This window comes from Eremomyces bilateralis, assembly GCF_010015585.1.
Source record: "Eremomyces bilateralis CBS 781.70 unplaced genomic scaffold P152scaffold_5, whole genome shotgun sequence".
NCBI classification, from domain to species: Eukaryota; Fungi; Ascomycota; class Dothideomycetes; order Eremomycetales; family Eremomycetaceae; genus Eremomyces; species Eremomyces bilateralis.
The window spans coordinates 258,254-273,291 of NW_022985071.1; the positions used below are offsets into that span (position 1 = coordinate 258,254).

Consider the following 15,038-nt stretch of genomic DNA (forward strand, 5'->3'; position numbering starts at 1 on the left):
AGCAAGATGGTCTGGAATCCTGGAATCTGGGTGGATCGGCAGGCGAGACTTGTCGCTTTGGAATCTTCTATGCTGCGGATCGTCGGTCCAGAGTCTAGAAGCCTAATAGAGTAATATTAAGGAAGAGTGAAAGGGAGCATGTTATCCATATTTCTTGCTTCATTTCCTTGAGACACTCATTATGGCCAGAAGAAACTGAAACCATACTTCAAGGGTATGATACCATCGCCAGTTACAAACGAACCTTTAGTCCAACAACCAACTCCAACGTGTCAATTCCTCCGAGAGCCATCCCACATATTTGGGTCCTCGCCCGCGCAAGCACGCATCACACAGGATATACGTGTCGCTTCTCATCTTGCTCGGTGGCGGAGGAAGCCACCGTCGGATGCTTTTTTCCATGCACCTCTTACTCTCCTGGGCAGCTTCTCCGGAGCACCGCATCCCGTAATCTCAGGGACTGCTTAAACGTCGCTTTCAATCATTGCGACCAAACAGCGCCATCGAAATCTTATCTGCCGATTTCAAACCAATAATAATGTCGGTGATGCCCGTTTAAATCACTCCGACCGATTAGCTGAGTGCACATTGATACGGAGTGTCCGAAGGCACAATTTCGTCTCCCAATGTCAGTCGCCAATCATCCCATCATGAACATCGACGAAAAGAACCTGAAATATGGTCGTGGCTGGCTTGAGAGTTCCCACCGGAAAGTAGGAAGCGAACCCGCTCCAGCACCACGGTTGCCATCATGACGGACGGGATGGAGTTCCGCCGATCTTGGATCATCCGTGCCGGCGTGGGCCTTCGGCTCCGGCGCTCCCCACCGTGACCCTAGGCTGGGGCTTCAGGTCGCCTACATCTCGACCTCCTCCGGCTCTAATATCGATAAGTAGTTCAATGTACCTTTGATTCTTCATCACTTGCACAATGACAAACCAGCGATCGAACCGATCGAACCCGTCTCACCGTGCTGACGGCCTCCAACCAGGTTCTCCGCACGCAACCCCGTCCCCAGCTGTCATCAACGCATCGGATGACCCACCATCAGTTCCTGACCCATGCTCTTGGCCTGAATACCCCGAGTCCCCGACTACTATGTAAATCGCGCTCACTTCTGGGTGAGTAATATTATTGGATCCCGGTTAGAATGAAGATTGGCTCGCGAGTCGAGGAGAACTCAGCGGTCGGTCGCCCTGGGAATCCGTAGTTGTGGTGGGATTGTAGGGGATTATGGCGGACGGTATCAGCGGTGAAATCGCTTCATTTCCGTTGGATCAACCAAGTATTGTTTTCAGTATGTAAGTGGTCTGAGTGGCGTGCATGCTGCAGGAAGTTCTTTATGCTCAGCTTTGTTTATTTGTATACCATGGCGCATATCAGAAGGTCTTCGGATGGGTAGGGCTGGGGAGTTCTGTAATCTATTCAGGGTGCTAACGTCATGCCAAATTCCCATTCTTTGGTTCTAATGATAGCGATATTCTGCGTCGAGCACTTCCTACTCTAGAAAATTCACGTTATTACTACCGTATAGAGGATTATCTACCCTTCAAGCTTTTAATCCCAGGATGGGGACATTATCTGGCCGGAAGTCCTTCTCTAACAAGTGCGTGGCCATACCAGGCAATTCCAATGGGCGCCAAATTGATAAAGTCGGACGCCTGGCGATCTCATTGCATGATGTAGTTTGCCAATTCGTCCCGTATCGGGACACAAAGGTGCCCGATCAACCATTCTTCCAAAGCAGGAATATTCCAAGGTGGACCTCGTTGGTTACGATCCAACAATCTCGATCTGGGAGGTTGGAGGACTCACTTCCGTCTGCAACACGTGTAAGTAGCTCCTCCTAGCAACGTCCCCAACTGCGGCCGGATACCTTCGCGCCCCCTGTCTTCTTCCCGTGTATACTGTTTCTCCTTGCGACCTCGTAGTTCGCGGACGGTAGCGGCGGGGATGGACTCGGTTCTCTGCTCGCGGCGCGACTACATCCCGCCGATGAGAAACCGAAGGGGTCTGTCCGCTCCGGCACGCGGTCGCTCAACCAGGAGTAGTATAAGTTTCTCTTGAGGCTCTGCTCGGAGATGGCGACTGAGTCGCTGTGCTGGATGTTCTCTGTTGAACTGTGGTTGTTCTGATCTGGAGGATTACGAGAGTTGGCTTGCTTGGGGGAAGTATGCTCGGCCTTGTCGAGCGGAATATCCAGCTCGCGGAGAGGCTGAGCCGAGGGTTTCGGGTACGTGACCTCGAGGAGTATATGATGAGTGTGGCTTTCAGACTCGACAGTGTCGACCCTCAAGTTTGCGTGGTGGTCGACAATGAATGTCATAGTTATAATTGTGGTGATGATGGTGTGGTGTTAGTTATCTCTAGAAAGCGAATGACAGGAGGCCAGCAGCCACCCTGATTATATTGGCATCCTCGAGCGGCGGAGCCAATGGCCATTCTGTGCAATATCGGTCTTGGAACCGTGCGAGAGCCTTCTCGATACTAAATGTCTCCTGACTGTCCGGCACACCGATCCGGGCGCTATCGTGACCTTAACGAGAGATGACGAAATCATAAGGCAATCTCGTCGATATCTGTCTAGAATCGACAGTATGTGACTCATAGAGACTTTTCAGTGCGGTACTGGTACGCATGAGTCCTCCACCAGTATCGAAGTAATGTAACTTTGCCAGTGGTTCCTGAAACAGGATGGAGTTCTTCAAAGTCTTGTATTGTACCCTGAAATGGCTAGACCAATAGATCGACATGGGTGAACTTCGGAGGTCAGCTGAGATCACGTTCAAATAACGTAAGCCGACGCTTCCCAACGACAACTTTCTACTCCAAGTTCACACTCACGATACCCAATGGCTTTTTGTTATCTCGTTACGTGCCCGAAATATCCATCGAGGGAGGACGTGGTGCTGTGCTTGTGATCTAACGATCCACCATGCTTCGCGTTTCGTCTCACCTTTTTCGGCCCCCTGCGTCGGGGAAGTCGCACGATGCAATGAACGCCACGATATGGACAATACGCATTCATTCGAAGATGTTGTGCTCCGTATTGACGATACGAGTCATAGGAATCTGTGTCCCTGGAGTTAATACTGTTTGTAAAGATTGTTACATTGTTTGGATTCTTACTTCCCGTCTCTGGCTTTTGGTTTTTCGTACTGCATGCTTCATCGCCAGATACAGTGAATGGATGGTTCTGTCTAGACCTATCCTGGCTCAGGCGACTGTGATACCATGATGAATTAGTATTATATCTATTTTGAGATTTGACGCCAAACTCTAGCCTTGGATTTGAGAGAATTCGAAGACGTCGCTTGGATATCAGAGAAGTAGACTCTCCAAAGTGGTCTTGATGTCCACCAGATGCGTCGGATAGCCCTCCGGCCATCACAAGGAAGACAGCACAAATTTGACATGTCCAGATACACAATTTTCACCGGCGCTATGCAATAAAACCCTCACAATGCCGGCGCTTGAAACGCAGCAACACGAAGACATGTCACGCTAGACCGAGGAAATAATGACGACAGCAAACCTCCCTTGTTGAAACAAATATCAAAGCGACAGAACCTCCCATATCAAAAATGACGGACAATTTTCATATCAACACGAAGATGAAATGTGTTGGACCCATGGAGCCTAATCCAACGACAAAGTCGACAGCTTTGACCGCATGGATTCGTTCTCCTCCCGCAACGATGTGTTCTCTTCCTTCAGCGATGTGTTTTCCTCCTTCATCAGTCCTAGCTCCTCCAGCTGTTGCTCCAACTCTGCAACCTCTTCGGTTCTGCGGCCGAGCCAATCGGCCGCTGCAACCAACACACCCAACTTGCTCAACCGCACTTGGCAGTGGCAGTCCGAATCCCTCTCAGGCTCCTTCGGATTGTGCGGCAGAGCCTTTCGCAGTTGTTCCATACCCTGGTTCAAACTGTTGCGGTATTTCTTCTCGACTTCGGTGTGTGGCTGGCGTCCTCGAGCGGCCCGTGGTAGGGTCGGCACCGCCGGTTCGTCTCGGATTTTTCTAGGTCGACCTCGTTTACGTCTTGGGGGCTCGACCTCGATGGAAGCCTGGAACGGGTTTGATATCCCCCGGTCGAGGATGTCTGATGATGGAGTTTCGTCGGACTCTTCGAGAGATATCATCCCCGGATTTTGATCCACGGGGAAGTCGGACGGGGTGGAGTTGTTCCACGAAGGAGCATCGTATTGCACCCAATCTACGGTCTCTGGCGGCAGCTGCTGATCAAGCTGCAAGTTGTTGACCAGCATCGATGGGTTGTTTAGACTCGACATCCCTTTGCCGAAATTGACATCTCCACTCCATCCCGTATCCAACGGGGTGTCGAAGAAAGTCTGTGGCAGAAGGGATGCTGCTGGAGTCATTGTCGCCATTTGGTCTCCTCTCATTTGTTCGGCCGTGTAAAATGCTGTGAGTACGGGTCAGTACAGCCAAAATCGAAAAACAAAAGACTATACTCACTCATGATTCATAGGGATCATCTTCGGAACGGAATTGAGACAGACACAAAAATTGAAGAGAGGCTTTGATATAGGATGCAAGGCTCAGGGTCTGTTGGGTCCGCGACGTCAACACTTCGTAAACTGACGTTAATATACTTCTCGAACCCCATGCTCGGAAAGGAACGAAAAGCTCCCTGAACTGGTTCATGGATTCGATTCCCAAGGTCGCAGTTTTATCCCGTGCCCTTCCAAACGGCGCATTCAACCATGGTAAATCCACCCAGTTGCCTATCAGAGCCAAATTCAATCAACCCTCCACCCGTCCTTCTCCGAATAGCACAAATGGTCGTACACCCATTCAGCATAATAAGCTTGAATCTAGTTTCGAACTGCAAGGTACCCATTGCAGCACCATTTCGGGTCACCTTCGACTTGCATACGGGGATTGCATGGTCTGGCTTGTATGCAGTGTGCGATGGAAGTTGGGCTGAATCCAACCATGTTGACTTCGTAGTGGCCGCGCCGGAACAGGAAACTCGCTAGACGGTAGTCCCTAATCAGGATTCTATATTACCAAAGATGCTGGTTAGTAACCAGTTACTGTCCGGAATCCTCGTTGTAGGCTATGGTTCAATTGGCTGCGATATAACATAGTAATACATCTACCCCGTACAATCGACAGGCTCCATGGTTTGGCTACTTCGGTCAGTTGTGTGGGACCTCCTATTCCTTCGACCAAATAAAAGCTCGATTCGTCAATTCTTCCCTACAGATGCATCCATCGGCTGGTCGACTAGTCTCACTGAACCGAATAGTTACTCTCAGGTTGGAGCCCGAGCCGTGACTTAGCGACTCCTTTCCCCGAAACTGCTCTGTAAAAATAAGATTTGAGATGGCAATGTCCGTTCCTTCAGGGTGCAATGGCGTCGGTATAAAGTCATTGCAGGTCTAGACTCTCAATTTCCCTTTTCAATTTCCCTTCTTCCGGAGTTATCCTTCTGGATTCTAATCACAACTGGTTGACTGTTGTCAATAGGGCGCGAGCCCTCTCTTGGTAGCTGGTTATCTTTATAGTCCAGGTACCATACCTAGTTACAAACCTGCCTACGGTACTGCCAGGATCTGCATATCCGCGGTACAATCTTCTCAACTTGCGTGCTCGACCACAGAGAGCGAAGTAGTGATGTGGTTGTCTGCCAACGGAAGATCATCGATCCTGCACAGAATGTCTCTTCGCAGTATGGTCTATCTGGGTGGAATAAACTGAATACCCAGCCTCTGGTGGCTTGGGGCAGCAGAAAGGGTATTTTAAGTACTTTCGCCCCTGATCGACGGTCGATCCCCGACGCCTTCTCTTCATTTTTGGCTCCAAGCACTGCGAAATTTAAGCCTCAGAACAGATTTCGAACTTTGCGGAGAGCACCAAATGTCCCGCTACGACTAGAGACAATGCCAATGTGATCCCTCTAGCGGATGGTTTCATTGGTAAGATGATCCACTCGTGAGAACCTGTGGGACTTCAATCGGTTTGCCAATAGTTCACGACACGTCCATGTTCTTCGAACCCTCAAATCCAAGGATGCAGTCTTAGTTACTAGGCCCCCCGCTTCGCATACAATGTGAGAGACTGGACCTGATCCAAACCTGCATTTTTCCGATCGAGCATATTCGAATCGTCTCCGTGGCCGTCTAGTACGCCCATTTCGAGTCGGTCGTACCGCCTAAAGACGGGCACTATGAAATCGACTGGAAGGATACGTTTCATTCAACGTACTTGTGCCATTCGCTGCGCTCTGTATCAATGCAAGGTATCACTCGGGAGAGGGGGGTTGAAAGAAAGCTTTTTGGTGGTGCAAGGTAGGGTACTGACTACATCTCGGACCTTGGATTCCCCAAATATGCACCCGACGAGCTGGCTCACGCTAACTCACATTCTGACTTTGTCACTAACCGCTTGCTTAGATTCGTAGTGAGCTGAGCCTACACCCATGTTTTCGAAATCTCCTTTATCCATTCCATTCTCGATGAGCCGTGGGCCTGTGGTCAATTGAGAAGCTTAATCTGGAGAAGGCCGCCGAACTCAGACGGCACATGGGAAAGACAAACTTTTCCTACTACATGTGCCTCCCTTATGCTGTACATTAGGCCGTAAGGGGTGGGTTTGTCGAAGCATAGCACTGATTTGATCGGCATATCGCCCGCAGAAGAGGCCGCGTGGTATCCGAGTCTTCATCGCGGAGCTAGAACTAGGCGACGGAGTATGCCTTTTGCTCCTTGACACCTGAGATCCTCTCGCTTTAACGTCCTGACAGACACTTGTTTAGCGCCTGTGGGTTTCCCATGCTACCACGATAGGTAGTTCCGGTTTATTGGCTTCGTCGGAGCGGAGACTCTCCACCAGGTCGATAGTGTTAACCAGACCTGTGTTCAGTGAACTGTGGGCGCGACATGAATGAAGAGGCCACGACCCACGGCTAATCCCCTTTAGCTACCCCGCAGTCCCATTGACTAGTAACGGGGCTAGATCCTCACATTGCGCATGCTCGCGCGGATAATGTCCACCCGAACAGTGAATCACCACTAAATGTCCATCTACAAATAATTCAGAACTAGTCCATCATAGGTAAGAAGTACCCTTATAGAATACTTCTCGTGTTCTTATTGATCTATACTATATGGCCTAAATTTCTAATAATGTATACATCGCTGACCAGCTTACAGACACCCCAATGGATATCCTGCACCCCTGAATTGGACTATCCCTCACTACTAAATAACCCACTGAAACTTCCGTGATCAAGTATATTCCTGTTGAGCCGAAGTGCTGCCCACACTTTGGCCATTCGCTAGCAAGAGTCCGGAAGAAACCCATATACCGAAGTGGGTTGAATTCGAAAAGAGTTAGACGACCAATGGCCGGTACTAGTTTACCAGTGTATGGAGGGGTTTGAAGACATCTTCAGGCTGCGGTGTATAAGAAACCGCGAGACACTGGCCTGGAACGATGCCAGCCGACGCCAGCCGTGTTCGCGAGCTGCTAGACTTCCAGGGTTGACTTCATGAGTTCCCTGATTTCAACTCGTGGTAAACCTGCATCTTTCTAAACCACGGCAAACTCCTGCGGCAGATACACTGGGTACTGTGCGGCTGCGGATCCTAATTGGCTCGCTGCCAGACTACAACGCGCTCATTGGTGAGTGCCAGCAACAGGAGTGTTCAGGAGAGCAAGTCTCAAAGAGATCGTCGCCTTCTGTGCGATTCTCTGAAGACTTTGCATCGTCTTGATGGCATCCTACCAAGGCTTCATCCGTGGCTACCCGTTGTGTGGTGTAGAACTCTGGACCATCCGACTAGGCGCAATATCCGGCTCAGTGAACTCCGGCTCAGGATATGCCCTGTCGATTCCAGCGCATCGTGACCTATCGACTGAGGTGCACCGTGATATATCGATCCAGACCTGTCGTGGCTTATCGATTGAGGTGCATCGTGACCTATCGATACAGGGGAAATGTGTCCCGTTGGCCCAGCCGCATTGTCTATTGTCGATCCAGCGGGACTAGTTCGTCGCCCCTCGTGTGAAGTAGCTCTCCTTGTTGCGGTGCTGCTTTCTCCGTTCGTTTTCAACCACGGCAAGACGTTTCGATGGCACAAAGGGCAGAAGTCATGAAATCCTTTGAACCAGTGGTCAAAACACGCCCTATGATAGAGGTGTCGGCAGCTCAAGGCTCGGATCAACTGCGAGCTCTCAATCGGTTCAAGACAGATGACACTGTAATCGAACCAGTCAAAATGTTTGAATAAACTTAAAGTCCCTGCTTTTCACGTACCAGACTTGATCTTCCAGGTCAACTTTCGAAAGCTCCGGGTGGCTTTTTCGTTCATGCTTATACCAGTCTTCGAACAGTTCTGGTCGAGCTGCACGGTCTAGTTGCCGGAGGCGCTTTTTCAGAAGCCTCTCCCTGACCTTCACCGGATTGTCCCGTATCCTAGACGCATACGCCGCAATGCTTCTGACGTAACCAGTCAACTCAATGCACTTACAGCCTCTGACTTTTGCAGAACTCACAGTATCACCACAATAAGGAACGCGAGCCCAACAAGCGCACCCATAGCTACTTGGGGAGCTAGCCCTACACTCGCTGACGGCATTGAAGGTATTGAAGGCCACTGCGTAAAGTTGTATACACTGGGCTCCGGGTTATTTGAAACAGACATTTTGGTCTTTGCCGATACACCAACGGTCTTTGATTTGTTGTTTGGATGCGAGGTTTTAGGCTTCCTGTAGTTCGCGATATGCGATAAGGAATGAATATATGGTATGATATGCTAACTGTTGCACTATCAAGCAATTGTCGGTCGCAAAGGTCATGGCCAGTCCATCCTGCTCTTATACACTCACACAACATCCTTACTGGCTTTTTCTGCAATGTCGCGTGCTTTGCCTGGCATGCTTACTTTCGGTCGGGTTGGTGGTGCTATCAAAAAGTTTCGTACGAAAGTGGTGGCACCACCAGACCAAAACTTCAGTGAGAGGTCAGCTCCAGCCCTACCAACTAGCACCAATAGCCTGGGAGCACCCCTCTCAGGTTTTTAAGTTCTTTTACCAGCATTCAGCACCAAAACACCTGATCATTCGAGCAGGCATTCCCAGGAGAAATTTACCTCATTAGTCAAGCAGCATAGGAAGGAAATCTGTGTCGATGCAGCCTAAGGATTGCACTAGTGGCTCAGTCACTCAATGGAACCGTATCTCGTTTTCATTCTTTCACAATTCAGTCTTCGAAACTTGGCCCTTAAGTACCATCCAATGCCCCTGATTTCACTGTGGATTCAGAAACGGCGCTTATATTGCTAGTACGATCCCAAGCAGAGGAAAATTAACCCAAATTTTAGCAGCAACCCACACCCGCCACCAAGAGCGGCTCGTCCCGCCCGTGATCTGCGCCAGGTGAGGAGAATTATGGACCATGGGGAACATCACACTCATTTGACCATTGTCAGGAAACCTTTTAATGCAAATGCTGATCAAGGACATACAGAACCGTATCCAAGGCTCCTAAAACAAGAAGCAGAGAGGCCTTTTGAGACGTGTGAAATAAACCGGACCGTCGTCGATTTTAACATCGCAGCACATAAACAGAGTATCCTGGTTTGCCAGAATGGCTTTCATTAGGTAGGATTGATCTCCTGAGATCACACCACTTTCATCATTCAACACCATGCTCTATGTAGTTACGAACCTGTGATAGATCGCCGCATTGCATTCCGGTCGCCGATATCGAATTTATCCTTTCGCCGATTACGCCAAGAATGTCACGCCATGAGCCCGTTTCGAGGACGAGCCACTGCCGTCATTGCCGCCTTCACATCACCGTGTCTCGCCGGACGAGTAGTGAGGAATAGGGACATTCCAGTATCATGACTGCATTCATTGGGTCCAGCCATGACATTGGATAATCGATAGCTTTCCTCGTCCTCCGGCAGATGACGTGTAGTAAGGCATGGACGAACCTGCCGAGCGACTAGTTCGGTTCCTATGGTACCAATGAACACTACCCATCCCACAAAGCAAGATACCTCAGCGACATGACTTCCGAAACCCTCTACATTGGCAAGCGTACAATCCTAAACTTCAAGCACCCGGCTGATCCAGCGGAGCCAGGGTATAAGGCCTCCCTACCAGCAACATTTGCTTCTCTCCCCCTCGCCAAGGAGGATGCGAGAGGGGGGAATTCGTGGAGTATGATGAGTTCTCTGAAGTGAAAGAGGGATCTGGGTGTGAACGTTCTTCTCCCCGGGTGAATGAGGGCGGTCGGAACATTCTGGTGTCGGTCATTCCGAGTAGTTAAGTACTCTGAAATAGAATTCATCGAGTAGTTGGCTATAAAGGACTAATAAAGCCTTGAAACACTCGATTTCGGTCTACCACACCTCTTCAGATACCTTTGCTAGGCGCCTAGCTATTTTGCTGCCCTGAGCTCAGTTCATCAGTCGATGGATTTCTGTTATTAGGCTGCTATGTTTGATACCCACTAGGATAACTAGTATGGTACCCGGTACCAAACAATACCGTCTCTCTTACTCTGGGACGCCCAATAACGTCCCGGATCGGAGTTCGGTCCACTCGAATATAATTCGGTTCTTAACCACCCAAGAGCAACAACCCGCGTCATCTTTCAGGGGAATCCAATCCCTTATCTAATAGGTTTATACACACCTGAAATCCCACCAATCCGTTAATTTACTAGACCCTGCGGCATTCTACGGGAAGTACCTGAATCTCGGTAGAGGGCTACCTTTCTCCCTCACTGTTCTTTGGTTCTCGAGAACGGCGGCGCCATGGTTGTCCTGTCTCAATGGCCTGAGTCGGTCTTTCGAGGTTTAATTTCAGATCATGACACCGTGGAAATTCGAGGGATTTGACGATGCCGAAGCTTATCCAAAACCAGTGATTCGCCTTTATCTCAGATGATGCAGGTGATATTTTCTCTGCTTTATATAATCCAGCGGACGGACTCTCGTATGGAGCACTTCCACCAGATTGATTCATATCAAACACACACACACTATTCAGTACCCGATACCTAGACGCACTGGTCCCTTGACAACACTGGCGATGAAGTGCCAATGACCTCCAAGTGCGGAATTCATACCCCGACTCGCCGTCTGGAGCAGGACAGTAACCAATCTTCGCCTCGGCCGATCGATATGGCGGCGCATCCGCCCCTCCCAACCTTTTCCACCCTGGCCGCGATTCAAAACAAGATCCGGTCGCTCCAGCCTTTCGGGCACATGCTCCAGCAACGGCTTCATTCCGAGGCCACGAAGATCGAACCGGACCTCCGGCGGCTGTGCGCCACCGCCAATTGCCTCGACCGGCTCCGAGCCGAGCTTGATCGTCTGCGGGTGGACTTGACGATGATGCAAATGGCCCTGGCCGAACGGAAATCCGAGTCGGAGGCTGCGGCTCGCGCTAGGGCCGATGCTGCTGCACGTGAATCGCAGGACGATTGGCGGAAGGTGATAGGGGTGATGAACTCGGACGACTCGGATGACGATTCAGACGATTCAAACGATTCAGACAATTCAGACGATGACTCAGATGACGACCCTTACGACGACCCATACGACGATTCGGATGATGAGCGAGAAGACGAAAGATTTACGTATATCGCTCATAACGCTCCTGACGTGGTCAACGGCCCTAACGTGGCCAAAAGGGGGGCCGTGGTCACAGTGGTCCCTATCGAGAGCAATGAGACCGACACAGTGGGCGTTGTGGAATGAGAAAATGATGTTAGCTTTGGAAACGCAACGGACACGGAACAGGACCCGGCGTGGTGCGCTCTGGGAAATTCAAAGGCAATATATACCGGATGAACAGAAGAGTTCTAGTACCGGGTCGCGAGATTTTAATCGCAGAGATAAATGGAGGCCATGATTGTATGAGTACGGAAGTATTAAGTATAGAAGTACCTAATAGGCTAATAGATTTAAGATGATAGAAAACGGCTGTCTATGCTGTAGATCTGGACAGTGAAGGTAAAGGAAAGGGAAGCATTAGAGAAGAGGGTTGGCAAGGGTTCAACAGAGGTCCAACGAAGAAGATGCCACAGAATATCTGTGTTTCTTGGCGTTTCCCCATCTGTGTAGAAAAAGCTGGACCCCACGCCGCGTTCTGCCTCACTGCGTCAATATTTGGGCTGGGCAGCCAGAAACCCCCAGCCCCCGGCGAGGCTGTCCAAACCAAGCTTCTCACAAGCAGTCAATGATTCGACATAATGAATAATTGTTCTTACGTAGTACTTTGCCTCTACACTTGTTAACTTGGAGAGCTAGGTACGGAATTTCGCCGATGGCCGCACCACACTACTGCCTCTAAGCCCTACCATTCCCGATCCTCATCGCTTGCTAGTCAGCCTCCGCACGCAGCCATGCGACTTCTACAACGCAGCGAGATGGGCGAATTCAGGGTCACTAAGGACTTGGTTGGCGACGATCTAATCCCTCCTTATGCCATACTTTCGCACACATGGGATCCGGATAACCGGAAGGAGGTTACCTTCGAGGACATGATAAATGGCACCGGCGAGGAAAAGCGTGGATATGAGAAGATCCGGTTCTGTGGAGAACAAGCTAGACAAGATGGTCTACAATACTTTTGGATTGATACCTGCTGTATTAACAAGAAAAGCTACGGCGAACTCTCGCGCGCCATCAACTCCATGTTTCGGTGGTATCGGAACGCGACTCGATGCTACGTGTACCTGTCCGATGTTTCGACTAAGAAGAGGAAAAGGAGTGAGGGCGCAAGAGACACTTGGGAATCGGATTTCCGGAAAAGCAGATGGTTTACTCGGGGTTGGACGCTCCAAGAGCTCCTTGCCCCAGCTTCAGTCGAATTCTTCTCCCAGGAACGCAAGCGACTTAGTGACAAGAATTCTCTAAAGCAACAACTTTACGAGATAACAGGTATTCCTGAGTCAGCGCTTCAAGGAGACCTTTTATTTCAGTTCAGCGTTAATGAGCGATTTTCGTGGATAAACTCTCGCCAGACCAAGCTCGAAGAAGACGAATCGTACTCATTATTGGGAATTTTCGGCGTCTATATACCCCCTCGTTATGGCGAAGGGAGGCCGAGTGCGTTTAAACGGCTCCAAGAGGAGATCGATAAGCTGGAGAAATGCATCCGAGACGTACGCCTCACCGATCCCCGGGATGACAAGAAGCGTATAGAAGATACCAAGGGCGGCTTACTAGAGGACTCGTACCACTGGATCCTCGAAAATTCCGAATTCCAACAATGGCGCAACAACCAAAACAGTCGGCTACTATGGATTAAGGGCGATCCCGGCAAGGGCAAGACGATGCTACTCTGCGGCATTATCAACGAGCTGAAGAAGTCCATGGCTAATCCGGATCTTCTATCGTACTTCTTCTGCCAGGCTACTGACTCCCGAATCAACAACGCCACGGCCGTGCTACGAGGTTTGATATTTTTGCTTATCGACCAGCAGCCATCCCTTATCTCGCATGTACGGATAAGGTACGATCACGCTGGAAAATCGCTCTTCGAGGATGCGAATGCGTGGGTTGCTTTGTCCGAGATCTTCACCAACATCCTGCAAGACCCAAGCTTGAATATCACGTACTTAATTGTCGATGCCCTCGACGAATGCGTGGCAGACTTACCGAAATTGTTAGACTTCATCGTCCAGATGTCGTCTGTATCCCGTCGTACCAGGTGGATCTTCTCTAGTCGAAACTGGCCGAGTATCGAGAAGAATCTCGACAATGCAACGCAGATGGTGAGACTATGTCTCGAGCTTAATGAAGAATCTGTCTCCGCTGCTGTCGCAACATATATCCAGTTCAGGGTGGATAGGCTAGCGAAGCGAAACAGATACGGCAGTGGTACACGGGACGCTGTCCAGCGCCACTTATCGCTAAACGCAAAGGACACTTTTCTTTGGGTGGCCTTAGTCTGCCAAGAACTATCCCATATTTCGGGATGGAAGGCTCAGCAGAAGTTGGCGTCGTTCCCGCCCGGACTCGATGCCCTCTACAGGCGGATGATTGATCAGATCCGGGATTCGGAGGATGCTGGGCTTTGCAAACGGATACTGGCTGTTGTTTCCGCTGTGTACCGGCCCGTCACGTTAGACGAGTTGGCGTCTCTCGTTGACTTGCCTGATGGGGTCGCCGACGGATACGATGATCTATCGGAGATCATTGGCCTTTGTGGATCTTTCCTGTCGCTCCGAGAAAGCACCATCTCCCTCGTTCATCAGTCAGCGAAGGACTTTTTGGTTGAAAAGGCATACAATGAGATCTATCCTTCTGGGATAGAATGTGTGCATTTTACCATCTTCTCGCGATCGCTACATGTCATGTCCGAGAAACTAAGACGCGATATCTACGGCCTAGGTGCACCGGGATTTCCCGTTAACCAAGTCAAGCAACCCGATTCAGACCCACTCTCCCCAGCACGATACTCGTGTGTCTATTGGATTAATCACCTAGCCGACTGTAATCCCGCCAGGAATGCGACTAGCGATTTCCAAGATGGTGGATCTATTGACAAATTTTTACGTCGGAGCTACCTTTACTGGCTCGAGGCTCTAAGCATTTGCAGAAGCATGTCAGAAGGGGTTGTATCAATGGCGAAACTCGAGGCTCTCTTCCAAGTAATACTTAGTCTACTTATTACCAACATATGCTAACGTAAAATAGGCAACAGCAGACGAATCTGGATGTTTTAAACTAGTTCAAGACGCGCGACGATTTATCATGTATTACAAGCAGGGAATAGAGAACAGTCCTCTTCAAGCATATGCATCTACTCTCTTGTTTAGTCCAGGCCGCAGCCTCATAAAGGATCTTTTCAGGCACGAAGAGCCGAAATGGATCACGATACAGCCGGCTATAAGAGATGCATGGGGCCCCTGCCTGCAGACGCTGGAGGGGCATAGCAGTGTGGTATTGTCGGTGGCCTTCTCACATGACTCGACCCAACTCGCCTCCGCGTCGGGCGATAGCACGGTCAAGATCTGGGAGGCGCGCAGCGGCGCGTGTCT

The 15,038-nt window shown here is 50.0% G+C and overlaps 6 protein-coding genes across 6 annotated transcripts in view; 2 read left to right on the forward strand and 4 right to left on the reverse strand.

Annotated features, from left to right (window-relative positions):
* Nucleotides 1–1,425: 1,425 nt before the first annotated feature.
* On the reverse strand, nucleotides 1,426–2,326 carry P152DRAFT_447597 (uncharacterized protein; the record flags this gene model as incomplete). Its single annotated transcript, XM_033678002.1, has 3 exons — nucleotides 1,426–1,503; nucleotides 1,816–1,821; nucleotides 1,877–2,326. 3 exons carry the CDS (start codon nucleotides 2,324–2,326, stop codon nucleotides 1,426–1,428), a joined length of 534 nt encoding a protein of 177 aa, XP_033535831.1.
* Nucleotides 2,327–2,594: 268 nt separating this feature from the next.
* On the reverse strand, nucleotides 2,595–3,513 carry P152DRAFT_263568 (uncharacterized protein). The gene has a single exon (XM_033674810.1). It carries the CDS (start codon nucleotides 3,386–3,388, stop codon nucleotides 2,864–2,866), a length of 525 nt encoding a protein of 174 aa, XP_033535832.1. The 5' UTR covers nucleotides 3,389–3,513; the 3' UTR covers nucleotides 2,595–2,863.
* P152DRAFT_263784 (uncharacterized protein) lies at nucleotides 3,514–4,606 on the reverse strand. The gene is made up of 2 exons (XM_033674812.1): nucleotides 4,481–4,606; nucleotides 3,514–4,427 (listed from the first exon to the last, which is right to left on the reverse strand). The coding sequence occupies exons 1-2, from the start codon at nucleotides 4,482–4,484 to the stop codon at nucleotides 3,640–3,642; spliced, it is 792 nt and encodes a 263-aa protein (XP_033535833.1). The 5' UTR covers nucleotides 4,485–4,606; the 3' UTR covers nucleotides 3,514–3,639.
* Nucleotides 4,607–7,548: 2,942 nt separating this feature from the next.
* Nucleotides 7,549–8,781, reverse strand: P152DRAFT_263879 (uncharacterized protein). The gene is made up of 3 exons (XM_033674814.1): nucleotides 8,528–8,781; nucleotides 8,289–8,468; nucleotides 7,549–8,230 (listed from the first exon to the last, which is right to left on the reverse strand). Exons 1-3 carry the CDS (start codon nucleotides 8,674–8,676, stop codon nucleotides 7,765–7,767), a joined length of 795 nt encoding a protein of 264 aa, XP_033535834.1. The 5' UTR covers nucleotides 8,677–8,781; the 3' UTR covers nucleotides 7,549–7,764.
* Nucleotides 8,782–10,703: 1,922 nt separating this feature from the next.
* On the forward strand, nucleotides 10,704–12,089 carry P152DRAFT_456438 (uncharacterized protein). The gene has a single exon (XM_033679010.1). The coding sequence runs from the start codon at nucleotides 11,170–11,172 to the stop codon at nucleotides 11,746–11,748; it is 579 nt and encodes a 192-aa protein (XP_033535835.1). The 5' UTR covers nucleotides 10,704–11,169; the 3' UTR covers nucleotides 11,749–12,089.
* A 306-nt stretch (nucleotides 12,090–12,395) lies between these two features.
* P152DRAFT_465130 (HET-domain-containing protein) overlaps nucleotides 12,396–15,038 on the forward strand; it is a gene marked incomplete at both ends in the record, with an annotated part of 4,345 nt that continues 1,702 nt past the window's right edge. The window contains 2 exons of the mRNA XM_033680608.1: nucleotides 12,396–14,648; nucleotides 14,695–15,032. Of these exons, the coding sequence (XP_033535836.1) occupies nucleotides 12,396–14,648; nucleotides 14,695–15,032 (2,591 nt within the window). The remainder of the gene's footprint in view (nucleotides 14,649–14,694; nucleotides 15,033–15,038) is intronic.

Bases quoted from the DNA above. Each gene is read 5' to 3' on its own strand.
- P152DRAFT_456438 (XM_033679010.1), top strand. From the start codon at position 11,170: ATGGCGGCGCATCCGCCCCTCCCAACCTTTTCCACCCTGGCCGCGATT.
- P152DRAFT_263879 (XM_033674814.1), bottom strand. From the start codon at position 8,676: ATGTCTGTTTCAAATAACCCGGAGCCCAGTGTATACAACTTTACGCAG. The intron at 8,469-8,527 runs GTGAGTTCTGCA...TTACGTCAGAAG, and splicing joins TTCCTTATTGTGGTGATACT to CATTGCGGCGTATGCGTCTA. The intron at 8,231-8,288 runs GTACGTGAAAAG...GTTCGATTACAG, and splicing joins GACCTGGAAGATCAAGTCTG to TGTCATCTGTCTTGAACCGA.
- P152DRAFT_263568 (XM_033674810.1), bottom strand. From the start codon at position 3,388: ATGGCCGGAGGGCTATCCGACGCATCTGGTGGACATCAAGACCACTTT.